The 18,737-nt window shown below is 35.9% G+C and overlaps 2 protein-coding genes across 2 annotated transcripts in view; one reads left to right on the top strand and one right to left on the bottom strand.

The window, feature by feature from the left end:
• Positions 1–10,491: 10,491 nt before the first annotated feature.
• On the bottom strand, positions 10,492–11,463 carry LOC116521301 (olfactory receptor 6B1-like). The gene has a single exon (XM_032235987.1). The coding sequence runs from the start codon at positions 11,461–11,463 to the stop codon at positions 10,492–10,494; it is 972 nt and encodes a 323-aa protein (XP_032091878.1).
• Positions 11,464–16,440: 4,977 nt separating this feature from the next.
• LOC116520937 (serum albumin-like) overlaps positions 16,441–18,737 on the top strand; it is a 19,647-nt gene continuing 17,350 nt past the window's right edge. The window contains exons 1-3 of the mRNA XM_032235444.1: positions 16,441–16,578; positions 17,501–17,561; positions 18,469–18,604. Of these exons, the coding sequence (XP_032091335.1) occupies positions 16,494–16,578; positions 17,501–17,561; positions 18,469–18,604 (282 nt within the window). The 5' untranslated portion in view covers positions 16,441–16,493. The remainder of the gene's footprint in view (positions 16,579–17,500; positions 17,562–18,468; positions 18,605–18,737) is intronic.

Raw genomic sequence — 18,737 nt, 5'->3', positions numbered from 1 at the left:
TTAAATAGTGAAAGAACAGAAAACAATGTTGTAAAAGTCCAGTTTAAAAGTTATTAAATAGGTCAGAAGTCAGTTAGTCATAAATCAAGAAATTGTGAAGCTTTAAAAAAGCTTAAGGACACATAAAGCCTATGTGTCCTTAAGATTTCTCTCCCAAGATGGTGTCCTGAATGACAGGTGATTCTCTTTCTCCCACTGACAAACAGGTGATTTTGCAACTAAAGTTGGTTATTTAGTGGCTCCACTCCCTGTTTTTTGAAGGGGACACCAGGAAGAATCCAAGATGACATTTGGATGATCAGGCACCTATGAAAAAGAGGAGTTCTTGAGGGCTGCAATTCTTGATAATTGAAAGGTCTTGTCTCTTGCCACCTGCTGGTTTTTCTTAAGCATACCTGGATCATAGTATTTGTGATTTCTATTTGCACCCTATGATTGATCTAAATATGTAGTGGAATACAGGAGTAGATATTTCTCAGTACCAAATAGAAAACTATGCAAGGTAATTGTAGTCTCAACTAGGGGTTGAAAAAAGAGCTCTTTAAGAATCTTGTATGTTTTCTGATGTGGAAGCTTTCTCCAATTTTAATTGCCTTTTACAAAAGAAAATAAGGTTAAGAACACTTTTTCCCCAACTGTTTGTCATTTGCCAATTCAGATTGCAAATTGGATAAATAGTTTAGCATAATAAAACCAGAAACAAAAACAAACAAAACAACAATTCCTATTCATACATCTATATGTATAAGCATTTAGCTATCCTCTAATATGAATTTAGCATTTGTTATATTTTTAGTTTGTTTGCTTGTTTGTTTGTTTATGTTCTATGCACTGGAGCAATTGAGAAGTATTTTATATTTATTCGTTTATTTATTTATTGCAATGAAGCACTGTAATATGTATCTCTTTACCATTTCAAATGTTTAAAATGTTAGTACATATTTTTTTCTTGGATTGTACTTCCTGGAATATTGTGAATAACACATGTTTATTTCCAACACAGTATTTTTGTTCAATTATAACTTGTCTCAGCAACTTCTCTGCCTGTTCACTTACGCTAATACAGATAGTCCTCGACTTACAACCACAATTGAACCCAAAGTTTATGTTGTTAATTCAGACATTTGTTAAGTGAATTTTGCCCCATTTTTTGACCTTTCTTGCCACAGTTGTTAAATTAATCACTGCAGTTGATAAGTTAGTAATCTGGCTGTTCAGTGAATATGGCTTCCCTATTGATTTTGCTTGTCAGAAGTTCACAAAAGGTGATTGCATGGCCTTGGGACACAGCAAGAGTCATAAGTGTGCCATAAGTCTCAAATTTGATCACATGATCACAGGGATTCTGCAAATATTGTAATTATGAAAAACAGTCATAAGTGACTTTTTTCATTTCTGTTGTAAATTTGAATTGTCACTAAATAAACTTTTGTTCAATGAACTGAGGACTACCTGTATATTATCACAATATGCAAAATTAACTGAAGAAGCCATTTAGACATGAGACAGAAAGAAAAGAGGAGAGGAGAGGAGAGAAGAGGAGAGGAGAGAGGAAAAAGAAAAGAAAACCCTCTAAAATCAAGACTGCCAAGATTCCAGAAGTATATGTAAAACTCAGAAAGGATATGTAGGGACTCAGTGTTCTCTCCCACCATCAGATCTAGCTTTGTACTGTGTGTGTGTGTGTGTGTGTGTGTGTGTGTGTGTGTGTGTGTGTGTGTGTATTTTCTTCAGCCAGGCCACATCTATTCCTGGTTCACAAAATTAACTTCCAGAGATGCTTAATCAGGAGAAGTCTATCAAACTTCCTAACACCAGTCTATTCTTGGCTTATAAGAATATCAGAAAGAGGATTTTCAAATGCTCTTTCCAGTGGTATTTTCAGTTGGAAATATGATTAGCAGGAAACAAATGTATAGAAGCTCTACTCTACACTAACATGAATGTAATCTGTTTCAAAGTTTCACCAGTTTCAAAAAGGCTTTAGATTTTTGAAAGAAAAATACCAAAAGTCTATTTACTCTGTTGTAAAATAAACTGAAGATTTGTAAATAGGTCCAGAGAGAGGTCAAGCCCCTGATACTTTTGTAACATCTGTAGGATACTTTCTCTCTCCTTATCTTTCTATTCACACAAATCTTTGTACCATCAAACATTCTTTCCCAATGGTGCTTTGACCTGTTCTTCAGCATATTAGGAAAAGCAGATTACATAGAGCCTACAGTACTTTTCCATTTCCTCGACAATTTGTATGTGATTACAGAATGGAAAATGAACCTGTAATAATATTTGAGCCTGAATTCTCTGAATATAATTCTGCAATTAATTCAGGCAAAGTCATTCTGAACATTTATGCTCTCAGGAATTCCAAATTAAACACATACAAATGATATAGAGTAACTTTCAATTTAAGATGTTCCTTTAGGGAATATTAGAACATAAAATCATAGGGCTAGAAAGAACCTTGGAGTTTTTCTAGGCCAACTCCCAGCTCAAGGTGGAAGTCTTATACCATTCCATAAAATGGTTGTCCAATCTATATCTTGAAAACCTCCAAGGATGGAGCACCATAATTCTGGAGGCAAGCTATTCCATTGATTAATAATTCTTATTGTCAGAAAATTTCTCCTTACTTTTAGGTAGGATTTCTCTTTAACAAACTTCCACCCATTACCTCTTTTCCTGTGCTCTGATACTTTCATGAATAAGTCAGTCCCCTTTTCTGTACCGGAAGACAGTTTTGTCCCTTCCCCCAATCCTTCTCTTTGATAGGCTAGACATACTTAGCTCACTCATCTATTCATCAAACAATTTAATTCTAGATCATTTATCATCTTTGTTGCAACTTATACTTAAGTGGTTGTAAACTAGAATGCTTAGATATTTTCATAGTTATTACTGTTGAACCAGATACTGCCTATTCTAGAGGTAGGTTGCCAATTTATTTGCTACTGGTTTGGGTGCGCTCCTGTGCGCGTGTGGGTATGATGCTTCTGAGCATGCACAGACGCTTCTGGGTGGGTGGGCAGAGCCTCCCACTGCCACTACTATTGCTTCAGCTGATCCAGGCTATACTGGCAGCAACCCAACTCTGGCCTATTCTATACCTATGCAAACTCCACTTAAAAAAAACTATGCTTTGTTTTTCTAGTTCTTTCCTCTGTTTAATTGAAGCAATGTTATTCATTTAACTTATATAAATTGCTTGTATAAAAATTTCAGTGATTAACAAGAAGTGAAAGAAAAAATATATATTTTGTTCGATTTGCAAATTTTTCTCTAAAAAGCTACTCGGATAAGCAACAAAATATTTTAAAGAAAAAAAGATCCATTTGCCTTCCAGACAACTTCCAAACAACTCTACCTAGATGATTAAAGATCTTCATCAATATATTGCCATTTTCTGTTTTTTGTTTGTATCCGAGATTCTCCAGAAAGAATTGGATGAGCAATATGGTTTTATATTTTAATACTTTACATTGTCCAGGGGAGATGGACAGTTTTAAATTTTGATAAATGAAAGGAAATGATCAGGGTAATTGAAAATTTTTCCTTGAAAACCAGTAGAAATGTTCCTTTGAAACATTGAAAGGATCAACTGATTCTGGCTGACTTGCAGTGGCAGTACTGAACCAGCCATAAGTTCCCCAAAATTAATTCCCTCAGGAATGAAGGTTTGAGACAGTGCCACAACAACCAAGACTAAAGATGAAATTCTTCACAGATCCAAACACCCAAAGTCAATTAGTCTTTATAAAGCTATTGCTGTTACTGAGACTGAAATTTTAATTTAAAATTTAATTAAAACAATAATTTTACACATAGCATTTAAAATGTAATTAAAATAATTTTAATTTTATCATTGAAACTTTTAGATCCATGATGGTGAACCTATGGCATGCATGCCTCAGGTGACATATGGAGGCCTCTCTGCTGGCATGTGAGCTGGCACCCCAGCTGAACTCCACTGCGCATGCGCGCATGCCTCCTCCTCAAGAATAGAACTATATACTCCCAACAGGAACAGAAAGTGCCTTAGAGGAGCAGATAAAGGTAAATCCTAGAGATGCAGGAAATGCATCACTGAACGATGGAGATGAATGCTAGAGAACAATAAAGCTGCATACCAGGGGGACATAACACCCATAACAGCATAGGCATGCACCTTGATTTTTGGTCCCAGGAAGTTTCAGGGAGGCCTGCTAGGCCCAAAACGGGACACGGGGGGATCGCATGTGCATACATGGGGGAAGCATAGGGGGTTGTGTGCACATGCACAGGGGGCACATAGCAGGTTGCACACACATTGTATTGTGTGTGAGCACATGCACTATTGTGTGCACATGCACTTTCGGCAGGCAAGGACAAAAAGGTTAGCCATCACTGTTTTAGAGGAAGGCAGAATTTTAGAATGTTAGTTGTTTATTTTTCATATATATTGTAAATTCAAAAAAAGCTAGGCAGGTGAATTTTATATTGTAAACCACATTCGTACCATCTTCTATTATATTTTCTTTTCTAAAATAAATTTCCTAACATCTAAAAAAAAAAAGATTTTTGGCAATCTACATACCAGGAGGAGATTGATGGAGGGATGCATTGGTTCCCCAAATACCAAAAAAGGAAGGGAAATCTAAAGACTACAAATGAATAAAATTTCTATAAAAAATGGGAGCAAGATTTTGTTTAAATACATAATCTGTTCCTGGATTGTTTGCTTTTCTTAGAAAACAGAGAGGATGATAATCTTGCAATATTTCTAAATGGAAATTTTAAGAGAGAAAAAATGTGCAGTTGACTTACTTTTTCTAGTATTTTGATAATCACATTGAAAACTTGTAGTTAAAAAAAAGATTAATATCTTTGGAGTAGGAGGGAAGATTAATAAAATGAGAGTCTGCATCTATATTTATTTTCAAAACTTTTGTTCAGGACAAAATATTTTCTATTTCTTTGGCTTTTTGAAACAAAGGAAATAATTCTAAACCTAAATCCTTGAAAATCTCTGAGGGTTTTTGCTTTGACAAAAGTTGGTATGATGTACTGATGTATAGAAGGCACTGGCTTTCCTGCTCTTTAACAGAATAACAGAATTGGAAGGGATCTGGGAGGTCTTCCAGTTCAACCCCCAACAAAACAGGAGACCATATACTATTTCAGATAAGTGGCTGTCCAATCTCTTCTTAAAAGCCTTCAGTGATGGAGCACCCACAACTTCTGAAGACAAGCTATTCCACTAATTAATTGTCCTCACTATTGTAAAAGTTCTTCTTAGTTCTAGGTTGCTTCTCTCCTTGATTTGTTTCCAACCATTGATTTTTGTCTTGCCTTCTGGTGCTTTGGAAAATAGAACACTATCACTACAAATAAGTCAATATGGTTTCAGTTGATGTATCCTCAAGATAGTGTTTTCCTTCTCATCCTAGTTCAAACTCTTTCATTGTAAAACTCTACAAGTTGCATGAAAGAGAATCGAGGTGACATAGTTAGAAGTAGCAATATGCTGGCTCCCAGTTGGTTTGGTTCATCTACTATAAGATCTTCCCTTCTTCCTGTAACTTGAATTGCACTGATTTGACTGTTAAAGAGATAGTAAGCCTGGTTTCCAGACAGCCTTAACCCCCCCCTCCCCTCTTTAAACTAGTTGGTTGGTGGTTGATCTATGAAATTCAACAGTGCCTAAATACATGAAAATAAAAGCCCAGAGAGCTTAGCTCTTGTATTTCTGGAATCCATGCAGTATGGAATTCCCTTTCTAATGTCAGCTATGCGGAGGAAATCCCTAACTCACTCTTTTTCTCCTCAAGGTATAGAATTTCTCCAACAAAACCTTCTGAAATTTCAGCTCAACAATCAAGTAAGTGTGTCTTAGTTGGACAAATCCACACAACTGACAGGCAGCAGCTTAGAGGTACCAAATGCTCAATTAAGTGAACTAAAAATTATAAGAAAACAAAAGTAAATCAATGATACAAGAAGGAAGAAGAAAGAATATCCTATTTCTTACATTGTCCATAGTGAAAGAAAAATGAATTACTGATTTTTTTTTAAAAAAAAATGTTTAATTTAAATGACAATTATATGTATATGCTGTCTTCCTCTGGTCAGACATGTCATACTCAATTTCATTGAAGGTTGTGTTGACCATGGGCAGCCAAGGTGGGCTTCTCCGGGGTGGGTGTAACCAGCTTGACAACACTCATGTTGGAGGCGCCCATGGTGGCGAAGTGCTAAGGCAGAACTTCCCCCAGACCTTCCTTCACTCTCATTATAATCTCCTTCCTTCATTCCTTCCTTCTCTTATTTTTTTCTTCCATCTTCATTCTCCTTTCTTCTTCCTTCCCATTTTTCCTTCTTTGATTTCTTCACATCTTTCCTTTCTTTTCTTTATTTTCCCTCTTTTCCTTTCTCCTTTCCTGTCCCTTCTTGGATGCTCAAATTTGAAAGGGGAAACATTTCTCCTTTTGTTTTATTTTGCTTTTAGTTTATTTTGCTAGCCCTCTGCCAGTGAAAACAGCCCAGGGGGGCTCCTCAGTCCCCCTGGGCCCTGTTTTCAACTATGACAGCCTCCTTCATCCCTTTGCCAGAAAAAAATGAAACTCATGGACCCACATGTGGACCCCCAGCCTGGATCTGGCCCAGGGGTATTTCAAGAGTGTCAATATGTTCCTTAGTGCTCATGAATTCCTACACATATCTAATTATCTGTCAACTTTTTAATTATTTATTTTGAAATATTTTTTTTTCAATTTTGTTATTTTTTTCATATTATTTAATTAAAGAAAATGAATGGAAAGCGTGGATCCCTGCAAAACCAAGTGCTAGCTTCAATAGAATTCATGTTTCCTTCCTTATTTCTACTGTGCCAAACATCATATAAGTATCTGTCTAATGGTCTCAACATTTTAAATTTGTTCATAGTCCAAAATTGTATAGAAAGCAGTCTTGCCATTTTGCATTATGGAAAATAATAGTCAAGTATAGGTAGTGTGGTTACATTTGTGAATATGTCACCTGTTCACCTTCCCTAATTTTAACTGTACTCAAGTTAGGTAACAGTGATAAAATAACAAAATACACACTCAACATGAAATCAAATATAATTCAATGAAAACATATAAATATAATAAAAATTAACACAAAATGAAAAGCTATGTCTCAAATTGATGTATTCTAATGTAGCAGAATTTATTAGTTCTTTTGTAATTTGTTAACCCTATCAAACAATAGTATAGACAAAATGATGATAAATAAATGCAATATCTTTTCTATTTTTCTGGTGTATGCAAACCCATTTTGAATTTTTCAGTTACATTATTCATGATCTCCAAAATTAGACAGAGTCGTGAAGCAAAGATCCCTCATTGTCATAATTTGTTTCATCATCCCCACCTTCTTTGAAAAAAATGGAACAAGGACAACCCAATGTGTCAACTATCTGTAGGCATTAGCTCATATCCAGAGGTCAATTGATGTAATTTTGCATTATCTTGCCAAATGTTTTCCCACTAATCAATCTGACATTGAACATTGGTACTTTCAACCCAAAAGATATTCATGATCTCCAAAATTAGACAGAGTCATGAAGCAAAGATCCCTCATTGTCATAATTCTTTCCAGCTTCTACTATTAAAATGGCATATAATTTGTATAAATAATGTTCAGCCATTTTAATAGTAGAGGCCAGAAAGAATTATGACAATAAGGCAACTTTTTCCCGCATAAGCAAAAAGAAAAAGATCTATCATAAGCTCTGTAACATTCAATAAATAAATGATCTATCAAATGGCAAACCAGATTTGTTTTTATGATACATTTTAATGGTTCTTTTTGAGCTTTCCATTAATTGATTGGAAGACAAAAATTCAGTGCTGTGTTTCAGGGAGCTGGATTTACATCAGCTTGAACCAAATAATAGAATAGCATGTCTGGCAGCAAATGGCTCATGAGAAGCAAAATATATATCCCATAAATTGTGTGTTTCTAATCCTTAAGTAACAGGTTTTCCATGCTGATGTTCCTATGAAATTAAGAAGGAAATCTTTGTTATACAATTAAAAAAATGTTAATTTGAAATGTTTGGGAGTAGAGGGAGATGTGATAATATACCTGTGATACAGATACTTATTAAGAGGTGGGTTCCTACCTATTCAGTCCAGTTCGGCCAAATAGGTAGTAACTCCAGTGGACACGTGACCGTACCAGTTCTACTCTCTGCAGTGCCATCTTGGTTTTCTTTTCTGCACACGCACAGAACAATCTTCATTGAAAAAAAAGTACTTTTTTCCCTTTTTTAATGTTGTGCGCATGCGCACAACATTTTAAGTGCAAATGCCACCCAGTCCTCACATCCCAGGTGGCTTCCCTGCCTAAGGTGCCTGCCCTACGCCTCAACTGAGCTGCCTCATCCTCCTGCCTACAGATAAATCTCGCTAGTCCCCCCAGAGCTTGCACTCCCCCCATCCCCACTGTGCTCACAACCTTCCCTTCCCCCACCCATTTTGGCTCCTGGCAGACTTCAGACAGGCCTGCTAGGCCCAAAATAGAGTGTGTGCAGGGGCTACCAAGCCTCCCTGCAAACCCCTGGGAGCAAAAGCGAGGGGGGGGTTCGAGAAAGAGAGAGAGAGAAAGAGAGAACGAAATCCGCACTGTTTAGGGATCCCTAAGTGGATGGAGAAGAGAGGTCTTCAAATTTGGGAACTTTAGGACTTGTGGACTTCAACTTCCAGAATTCAGCTCTGCTGCCTGGAGAGTTATGGGAGTTGAAGTCTACAAGTCTTAAAGTTTCCAAGTTGGAAAACCTCTGCTAGCTGCTATCCTTAAGATCAAGCTAAACTAATCAATAATGAAGCTCTAAGAATGACAGATGATCAATGACAGTTGTCAATTTCAAAATGTCTGGCTTTTCTTCCTCCTACCCAAAACCACCTGGGGTTCTTCACAGGATGGTGGAAGGAAGGAAGGAAGGAAGGAAGGAAGGAAGGAAGGAAGGAAGGAGCGAGAGGGAAATGGGGGAAGGAGGGAAGGGAGAAAAGGGAAGGGAAAGTGAATGAAATATGGATGGATGGATGGATGGATGGATGGATGGATAGAGGGAGGGAGGGAAGGAGAGAGAAAGGAGAGGAAGGACCACAAACCTGTCAATAGACACAGCTTCAGAGGATGCTTTGTAACAGCACAGCAATCCATGGCTGGAAGGGATCTGAGAGGTCATCTAGTCCAACCCCTTGCTCCAGCAGGAGATCTTTATCATCTTGGTTATTTTAGTGCCTCTAATGCAGATGAGAAATTTCCAGAAATCCACAGACATTGCCAACCTCCCCCCCCCCAGTAAAACAAAACAAAACCCTAGAGCAATAATTTTAGGCAGTATTAAAAAGAATAGAAAAGAGAGCTACTGTGTATTGTTTAATGGACTGCTAAATTGGCAAAATGGATGCTAAATTGGCCACACCCACACAGTCACATGGCTGCCAAGCCATTCGCACTCAGTCACATGGCTGCCAAGCCACTCACACCAAATAAGCCACATCCGCAGAACCGGTAGTAAAAAATTTGAAACCCACCACTGTACTTATTATGTATCCTATTATTACATATCCATCTTCTACTATGGATAGAAAAAAGATTTCATATTTGGAAAAGAATAAGACGCATGGGACAATCTTTTCTATTCTCCCACATAAGTGGATATTTTAATAAAATCTATACATTTTTACGCAATATCATTTAATCTAAATTCATCTTGCTAGCTTTCTTTTTTTTGAAACGTGCATTTTCCAAAACTTTTATTTCATTCAATCCAGTTCTTTGCCCTAAATTTTATTTGGGTTAGAAAATAATAAAATTCCTATGAATTTTACAATGCAGTATTTTTCTTTTTTTTAAAGGGGTCCTATTTATCTTCCCCAGATCAAATTATTTGCAGCTTTCATCTTCACTTAAACAAGGACTAATCTGAACATGCCATGGGATTCAGAGATAAAGTATTTCCAAAACCACATAGAAAATGCCAAGAAGGAGGTCATGGTAGCTCTAATTTTGCCTTTTGGAGAGGAAAGTAAAGGAACATTTTGTGACAGATCACTGCTAGTTACCAATTCAGTTTGCAGATAGAATGGCAATAAATTTGGTATTAATGGAAGTTCCTCAGTGAAAGAACAGATAAAAATCTGCATGCTTTTTTCTAGAAAAAGTCTTAATGCTTCACATTCTCACTGTTTCTATACTCTATATATGCATTTTAACCTGGAAGATAAATTAATGTTGTTGTGTATTATTGGACAGTCAGCCAGATATTTAGACAGGAGTTAGCATTTTTGTTCATCTCTTTCCAAGGCCCTGGATAGGCAATTGTTGTTTCTGTGATCATATCATCATCATCATCATCATCATCATCATCATCATCATCATCATCATCAATGAAGCAGAGAAATGGAATTTCTATTTACATTTCAAATATCACAATCCCTGCTACTATCTCGGGATATTTTATTTGAATTGTATACCAAATGATATTCTCAATAATGCAAGTTTGCCAATAGTTTTCCCAATAGCCTTTTTAAATTCTTCATTCCTCAGAGTATAAATAAAGGGATTGATCATGGGAGTCAGGATTGTGTAGAAAACCGAGAATACTTTGTTCAGATTCCTGAGTTTGCTTTCCTTGGGTAATAAATACACAATTATGAGAGTTCCATAGAAAATTGTCACCACAATAAGATGAGAGGAGCAAGTGGAAAATGCTTTGCTTCTGCCAATGGTTGAAGGTATTCCTAAAATGGTTCTGATAATAAAGATATAAGAGGTCATAGTCAGCAACAAAGGTGGTAATGTGCATGCCGAACCCAAGACTAACATTGCCATTTCAGTCTCCTCAGTGGGACTACATGAAAGCATTAACAATGGTGCATAATCACAAAAGAAATGATCAATTGTGTTGGCGCCACAGAAAGTTAACTGAGAAGTGAAGAAGGTGGTGACTGCAGCAGCCATAAGGCCAATCATCCAAGAACCAAGGGATAATTGAATACAAGACCTGTTTTTCATTATAGTTATATAATGCAGGGCTTTACATATAGCTATATATCGATCATAAGACATTACAGATAAGAGGTAACTCTCAGCTCCAGCCAGAAAAGCAAAGAAATAAAATTGGAGGAAACACCCATTAAAAGAAATTATATGATAGTCAGTTACAAAACTAGTCAAAATCCTAGGGAGAATTGTTGAAATATAGCAGGTTTCCAGAACAGACAGGTTTCCCAGGAAGAAATACATGGGTTTGTGAAGACTACGATTAACTATTATTACTACAACTATAAGAATGTTTCCAGTAATTGTCATCATGTATATTATTAAACATATAACAAAAAAGATGATCTGCAAATGAGGAAGAGTTCTGAATCCTAGGAGAATAAATTCTGCAACCATTGTTTGATTATCCTTCTCCTCTTTAGCCATGGAGTGTTTCATCAAATGGTTATGTATTCTGTAAAAACAATATTGCAGTGTAAAATAAAAGTTCTGATTTAAAGTGTTGACTGCAATAATCAGGTGTCTTGCTTGGCAGAGTTTTTTTCTCTCCCTCATGTACTCATGAAAGATGATCACCAACTTTATGGACAATCTTAGACATTTTATGCTAAAAGAATTGACAATAATGCTGAGGCACATATTTAAATAAAGGGAATTTAGTTATGATTACTTTTGTTTCTTTTCTCATTAAAATTGCCCGGGTAACTTAATTTTATCTTACATTACTTTAAAATTTAGAATTGAAAGGGGATACTCCTAAATACTATTAGCCCAATTCTTTTTACATAGTAGGGTTAATACACTGCCCAAATCTATTTTAAAAAGTCCCCCAAATGTGTGAAAAAACCATGTAAGGATGCATAAGTAGGTTGCTTAAATGAAGAAGAATATAGAAGTTGCCTCTTGAAAAAAGCACCTTTGTAACAACCATGACCTGAATGACTGAGAATTTATGTAGAGAAAGAATATATGTATTTGAGCTATTATTAAGAAAGCAGAATGTCCTGAAATTAGAATAAATCTAAATATGCTAATTTTGTAAAATATCTCTCTCCCCGTTCCCTCCCTCTTTCACTCACACACACACACACACACACACACACACAGAGAGAGAGAGAGACAGAGAGAGACAGACCGACAGACAGACAGAGACAGACAAGCAGGCAGGCAGACAGCGACAGAGACCTTTGTATGTTCAAACTGAGGTCATTCATTGTTGCTTTGATTCTCATCTCAATTTATCAGATATACTGGATGTATTGTTATTCATTTGAATTTCCTCTGCAATGCACATGACCCTTAAAGAAATATAATGTGGCATGGATAAACCTAATAATTTTCAAGCTTATATCTGTTGCTTATTTACCTTTCTTCTCAGAAGATCTAATATCTCTGGACACATCTTCCACAGGGAATTATGTTACGTGTTCAGAGTACTTATTTTTCCAATAGAGAATACAGAAGAAATGTGAAATAAATAACTTCCTTCTTAAAGTAAACATGAAAGTATCTATAAAAATAAATACAAATACAAAAAATAAATACGCATTGAGGAAAGAAGTCATTGAGAGTGGAAGAGATTGTTATAATGGATTTTAAATGTAATAGTATATTTATATAATAGCAATAGCACTTAGACTTGTATATTGCTTCACAGTGCTTTACAGCCCCCTCTAAACAGTTTAGAGTCAGCATATTGCCCCCAGCATTCTGGATCCTCATTTTACCAATCTTGGAAGGATGGAAGGCTTGAGCCAGTGAGACTCAAACTGCTAAACAGCTGGTAGTTAGCTGACAGCAGAATTAGCTTGCTATACTACATTCTACCCACTGTGTCATCATGGATCTGAATCCCTGGATATGTACCATGTGAGTACATATCAGCACAAAATGACCATACTAAATATAAACTTGAGACTCACATTACTTTTATAATCAGTTTTTCTTCTGATGTGAGTGTTTTAATTGAGTCTAATATCTAAAAATCTGGGGATTAATGTAACAATTCATATGTATACAGTGGTAGGGTTCAGCCAGCTCGCACCTATTCAGGAGAACCGGTTGTTAACTTTCTAAGCAGCTCAGAGAACCGGTTATTGGAAGAAATCTCATTTTGTTTTTTGTTTTTTCATTTTACAGGGCTAAGGAAGGCAGGAAGGAAACATTCTGGTGTTGTTTCTAGCCTAATCTTTATTGCCCTGCTTACAGAAACTGCCTCTCCGGTTAACCCTTATTACATTGTAACAACTAAGGCAAAGCTCCCATCAACCTGAGTAGCATTGAATTGGCCACGCCCACATCAAGATCATGACCAATGAGCTATGCCTACCCAACTGGTCATTAGGGCAGAGAACCAGTTGTTAAATTATTTGAATCCCACCACTGTATGTATACGAAAGGAACTATGTGCAGGAAAATGCAGTAGTAAATGAGTTATACCTAACATGCCACAAACATAAAGCAGAACTACTTCCTCCTACTTTGGTTCAACCTTCTCTAATAAAAGGGATTTTTTTCCACCAAGCGATTATGAAGAACAAATGGTTGAAACTTAGACACTGATAGAAACATAGTCAAGGGATGCCTAATTACTTTGAATGTGCTGAAATTTCTAATGCTGGATTCAATGAATCACGAGGAACTTGCTGAAAATCTGATTGAACTTTTTTTCATGGTATCTCTGAGTAATTGAAGAGAATAGACCAAACAACTGGAAGAAAACAAATGTTGCTGAAGAATTCTTATTCTATTTTTTAATCTCATCTCTTTCTAATCTTTAGTTTTTCTGACCCCATTTCTAAGTATTTGAGCTACCAGTTTGCAAATTCAGCAAATGAGTCTAGTAACTGCTTGTTGAATAGATAACCTTCTCTTAATCAAAAGTCACCATCTCCAAAATTCAGTCACATGTTACCTCCTGGGAAGGTACTTTTCATCAGAATCACCTCCGAACTGTAATGAGCATTCCTTCCTCCCTTATCGACCACATTTTAGGCTACTCATTCTCAGGAAACAACGCTGAACTGTCTGATGTTGCCTTAAAAGTATTCTCTCTGGCTTCCTCCCACACCTCTTCCCTCTTTTTATGTCTTGCAGGCACATCTGGTATATTAATCAGCTTCATTTGTTGTTTTGATCTTTCTTGGTGTCTCAATGCTTGGTAAGCAGGTAGTTAGTCGATGTACCTATTGATGGAGTTGCTATCGGAAAACCAGGCTTCTTTCAGTAAATGTCCCCCTTTTGTTATATCATGAGCAACAACTTTTGCCTCTTGAAATTGAATGTGTGATTGTGTTCTTTCATATGTGTCCAGATCTGAGAGCCGTGTTCTTTGCGCCGGACAGCCAGTTCATGTTCATGCATTCTTTTGCCCTCTGAAGATGTTAGCAGTTGCTAACTAAAGCTAAGTGAGAAATATATTTTTAAAATTCCGGAGATCACAATGTGTTTCTTTTATAACTACACCTAGAACTCACATTTTAAAGACAATTCGCGCTATACATACGCACACACACACACACACACGTACGTATGCATGCATGCATGATGCATGCATGCATACATACACATACACACATACATATACATACACATATGCATATGCATATACATATGTTATTCATCAATAACAATTATTAATGTGAACAATAGATTTAAGTTGCAAAAGAAAAATAGAATCAATTCAGTGTTTCAGACTGTTTAATCAAATAACTCAGTTTTAGAGAAATTTGAGAATTTAAAAGACTTTAATGTCAGCTTTTTAACCAAAATGTCAAATCAAATTGAATTTGTTTTATAAATGGTTTGAAGGCAATGCTTCCATACACACTCATATACAAGGTTCACCAAGTGTCCATTAGATTATTGATTAAGCCATGTGTATATTTTGGACTTCTCAAAAAACTGCATTTTATAACACCAAATTGTTATTTAATAACTTCTAGCTTTGTTATTTTAAAATTTATCAAACTTACAAAACATAATAATAACAAACAAGTCCCTTTAATTTTGAGCATATGTGTGCGTGCGTGTGTGCGTGTGTATGTACGTCAGTGTGTTTTTAAGTCAGTTTTAATCCATAGTGGAATAGATCATCAACAATACATCCTGTTTTTAATGGGTTTGGATAGTAAAAGTTGAGAAATAGATGACCTCCATTAAGCTTCATATTTGTGAAAGCATCTGGGTAACTTTGGGAAAGCCTTTCTCTTTCAGTCCAAGGGATTTTTCCTATATATAATTAGATGTATTATTATTTCCTTAATTTCCTTCATAAATTAAGAACTTGAAAATTATTGATCTAATAGCCATAGATGATTGATTTGGGATGATGATGATGATAATGATAACAATAATATCCTGTTTCCCCCAAAATAATACATCCCCAGATAATAAACCTTACCCAAAAATATTTAAATGCATGCGCATCTGTAGGAGGGGGAAGGGAGAGGGAACATTCCCTATACACCTCACACACCCTTACCTAACAGCTACTCCCACAACCGTAGCCACCATGTCCTTTCTGTCACACTAATGGTCATTGCAAAAAGGGCAGCAGGCCACCGATGCACAACATAGCAGCAGCCATGCGGTGACAACGCTCACCGCCTCTTGCACCTCAAAAATAATAAGACCTCCTCAAAAATAAGACCAAGGGTTTATTTGAGGGGACAAAAGAAAATAAAACCCTGTCTTATTTTCAGGGAAACACAGTATATACATACATAGAAAGAGCTCTGGATTAGCAACAGAGAGATATGCAAGTTTAATTTCTCTTTTATGCATGATAAGCCAGATGTATGAGTCTGCATCTATTGCCTTCTCTCAGCCTTAGACTGAAAATTTCTTTATCATCCAGTACTAGATCAGCATGATAAATTAAGGGTTCTTAAATCTTAATGAAGAGATCACACATACACAGGCACACTTCATGTGGTGATGTGCATGGACTAATAATGATTGTTATTCTATTACTGTAGATTCTAGCCCAGATTTTCAGAGTCAGTTGCAAAAGTTAAATATTTGCTCAGATGTGTAATCTTGAAAATTAACATCATGGACATTTGCTCTGAACCTGACGAAAAACTGCTACTCCATCCACATCAATTTGATTCACCTTTGGACAAAATTTCCAAAGGTCTAAGGTTATAGGGCAAGAGAGATAACAGTTTACTTTAGTTTTTTGAAGTGTGATAAGCGAAAAGTCTATTTATCCATGTTCTGAGGGGGAAAAAAATGCAGACATTTCTTGAGCCAATACTTGTCTTTAACAAACAAAATGGGAAAATATTTTATTACAGTAATTATTAACAAATGTTTTTCTTTTGACCTTCCATGGGTACAGGATAAGGTGGGTGGTGATTACCCTGAGATCCAGGGCGATATACTATAAAAGTTCCATCTTTCCATGTGTTCTTCCTACCTTGTCCACTCTAGCCCCCAAACAATTTGGAAACATGAAGTGGGTAATATTCATTTCTTTGGTATGCTTGGTAAGCTTTACTGAATTGAAAAACTTACCCAGAAGATATCGGCATACTGGTATGATGTTTTCTGTTTCTCGTTCTCTTTTTTTTAAAAAATCAGTTTTTCATGTTTTCAATTGATTTCTCAGATTTTTATTGAGGTTATACTGCTACTTTGGAAACACAGAGGAAAGGCATATGGGAATTGTGTGTTCCTTCAGTCGAGTTTCCAGACTATCCCTTTCTATTTCTATTCAAATTGTATAAATCTTACATATTTTCAATTGAATTTTTATCCAAGAATTTTCTAATAGATTATATTTGTTTTGTTATTATTAACTATAAAATATAGCATTTGATGGTTATGATTTGTCTATATCATTATCTACAAATCTGATTGCATTTTATGGTTATGGTTAGCAATACTTAGAGGGCAAGAAATTCCCCACAATGATTCCAAAATCATATTTATGTGCTACTGATCTTGAATGTCTAAATATTTTTCATGCCCCAAAACATAGCATTCTTTATTCCAGATCCTGATATCTCTTGCAATAAAATATAATACTATAAATATTTACTGGACATTACTAAGATGTTTCTTGTTCAATTAACTTCAGCTTATTTCAAAATGCTAAGCAGAGTCGTATCAAGTTAGTAGAAATATAGTGTACCACTAAGAAATATCAGACAGAAGGCATCTAAACAACTTGTGATAAGAAATGGTAAAACCAATTTGTTTTATTGCCAAAAAGATCACTTAAAATGTTTTCAAATGGGAATTCGTAGGAATTGCATTACATGTATTACTATTTTCTATCATTATAAGGCAAATGGAATTCAAACAGTTTTTGTAATCATTTTATTTATATTATTGGCCCAATTTGCAAAATTATTAGTGTATATTCTGAAGATTACATGGTCTTTTTGCAATATTTGCAATAATGTAGTAATAGTGACTTTTAGTGATTAAAATGTGTTCACTACCCTCTTTATAGAACATGAACACGGGACCATCAATCTTGCCTCTCAAGTATCAGCAGATGATTTTGCTGCCATGTAAGTATTCCAGAAAATTGTGCTATAAATTACACATTTAAATAATAAAAGATGCACAAGAGACTGAAAATTAAAGTGATAGTTTGCAATAAAAGTAGTATAAAAACATCATAAAATGGCTCTTCTTCTTCCCCCCATAAAAAGAAATAAAAATCTTCACAATTCAGCATTTGTTAATATATCTAATTTAAACAGACTGAGAAGGCAGACCTAGTGTAAATCTTAGGTCACAGGGTTTATTAGATTTTTGTTTTCACCTTAAGAAGGGAGAATATCTCTCTTGCTCTAGTCATTTTCTTTCCTAATGCTGGAGAATCCTGAGCATGAAACTGTCAAGGTCAAAACAAGATGAATTTAGAGTCCAGCAACTTCCCAGAGCTTTTATACATTTTCCACCTGCTTGTAGAAAATGTCCCCAGTAAAAGAAAATATTCATTGTTCAGGCTGAATTATGGAGCCCTTTGGTGCTCTGATGATGTTATCTAATTGGGCAATCAAGCAACCAAGTTCAGAGTGCACCAAAAACTTCACTGTAGAATATGTTGCTATCACAGGTGGTAGTGAGCAAGTTCTGACCAGTTTTAGAGAACCTGTAGCAGAAATTTTGAGTAGTTCAGAGAATTGGTAAATAACACCTCTGATTGGCCCCTGCTCCCATCTATTCTCTGCGTCTCAAGTCCCAGCTGATAGGGAGGAAATGGCGATTTTACAGTAACCGTTATGTGGAGTGGGGTGGGAATGGAGATTTTACAGTATCCTTCCCGTGCCATGCCCACCAAGCCATGTCCACCAAGCTATGCCACGCCCACCAAACTATGCCCACAGAATTAGTAGTTATTTTTTTTAAATCCCACCACTGGTTGCTATTCACAAACTGTTTTCTTAATCACTTGTGCTTTTTCCCCAGTACCTTAGTTTTATTCGCTCAAAGTGTACCAAATGCCACACTTGAGGAGGTGAAAAAATTATCAGCAGATGTTATAGCACTTCACCAGAAATGTGTTGCTAATGAATTTTCTGACCCAGAATGTACAAAGGATTTGGTAAGTGTTTGGAAGCTAAATTGGAGTACATATAGACATATAGATTAATTAAGTACTTATAAAATCCTAAATGAGTTAGTCATCAGAATCAAAAGTTTATTCTTTCAAACTTTTGGGCTTGAAATGGAGCCCA

Source organism: Thamnophis elegans, chromosome Z (assembly GCF_009769535.1).
Source record: "Thamnophis elegans isolate rThaEle1 chromosome Z, rThaEle1.pri, whole genome shotgun sequence".
Taxonomy (NCBI): Eukaryota; Metazoa; Chordata; class Lepidosauria; order Squamata; family Colubridae; genus Thamnophis; species Thamnophis elegans.
The sequence above is the reverse complement of the archived record's forward strand: the minus strand, read 5'-3'. Positions and strand labels throughout refer to the sequence as shown.

Coding starts and splice junctions, on each gene's coding strand:
- LOC116521301 (XM_032235987.1), bottom strand. CDS start 11,463: ATGGCTAAAGAGGAGAAGGATAATCAAACAATGGTTGCAGAATTTATT.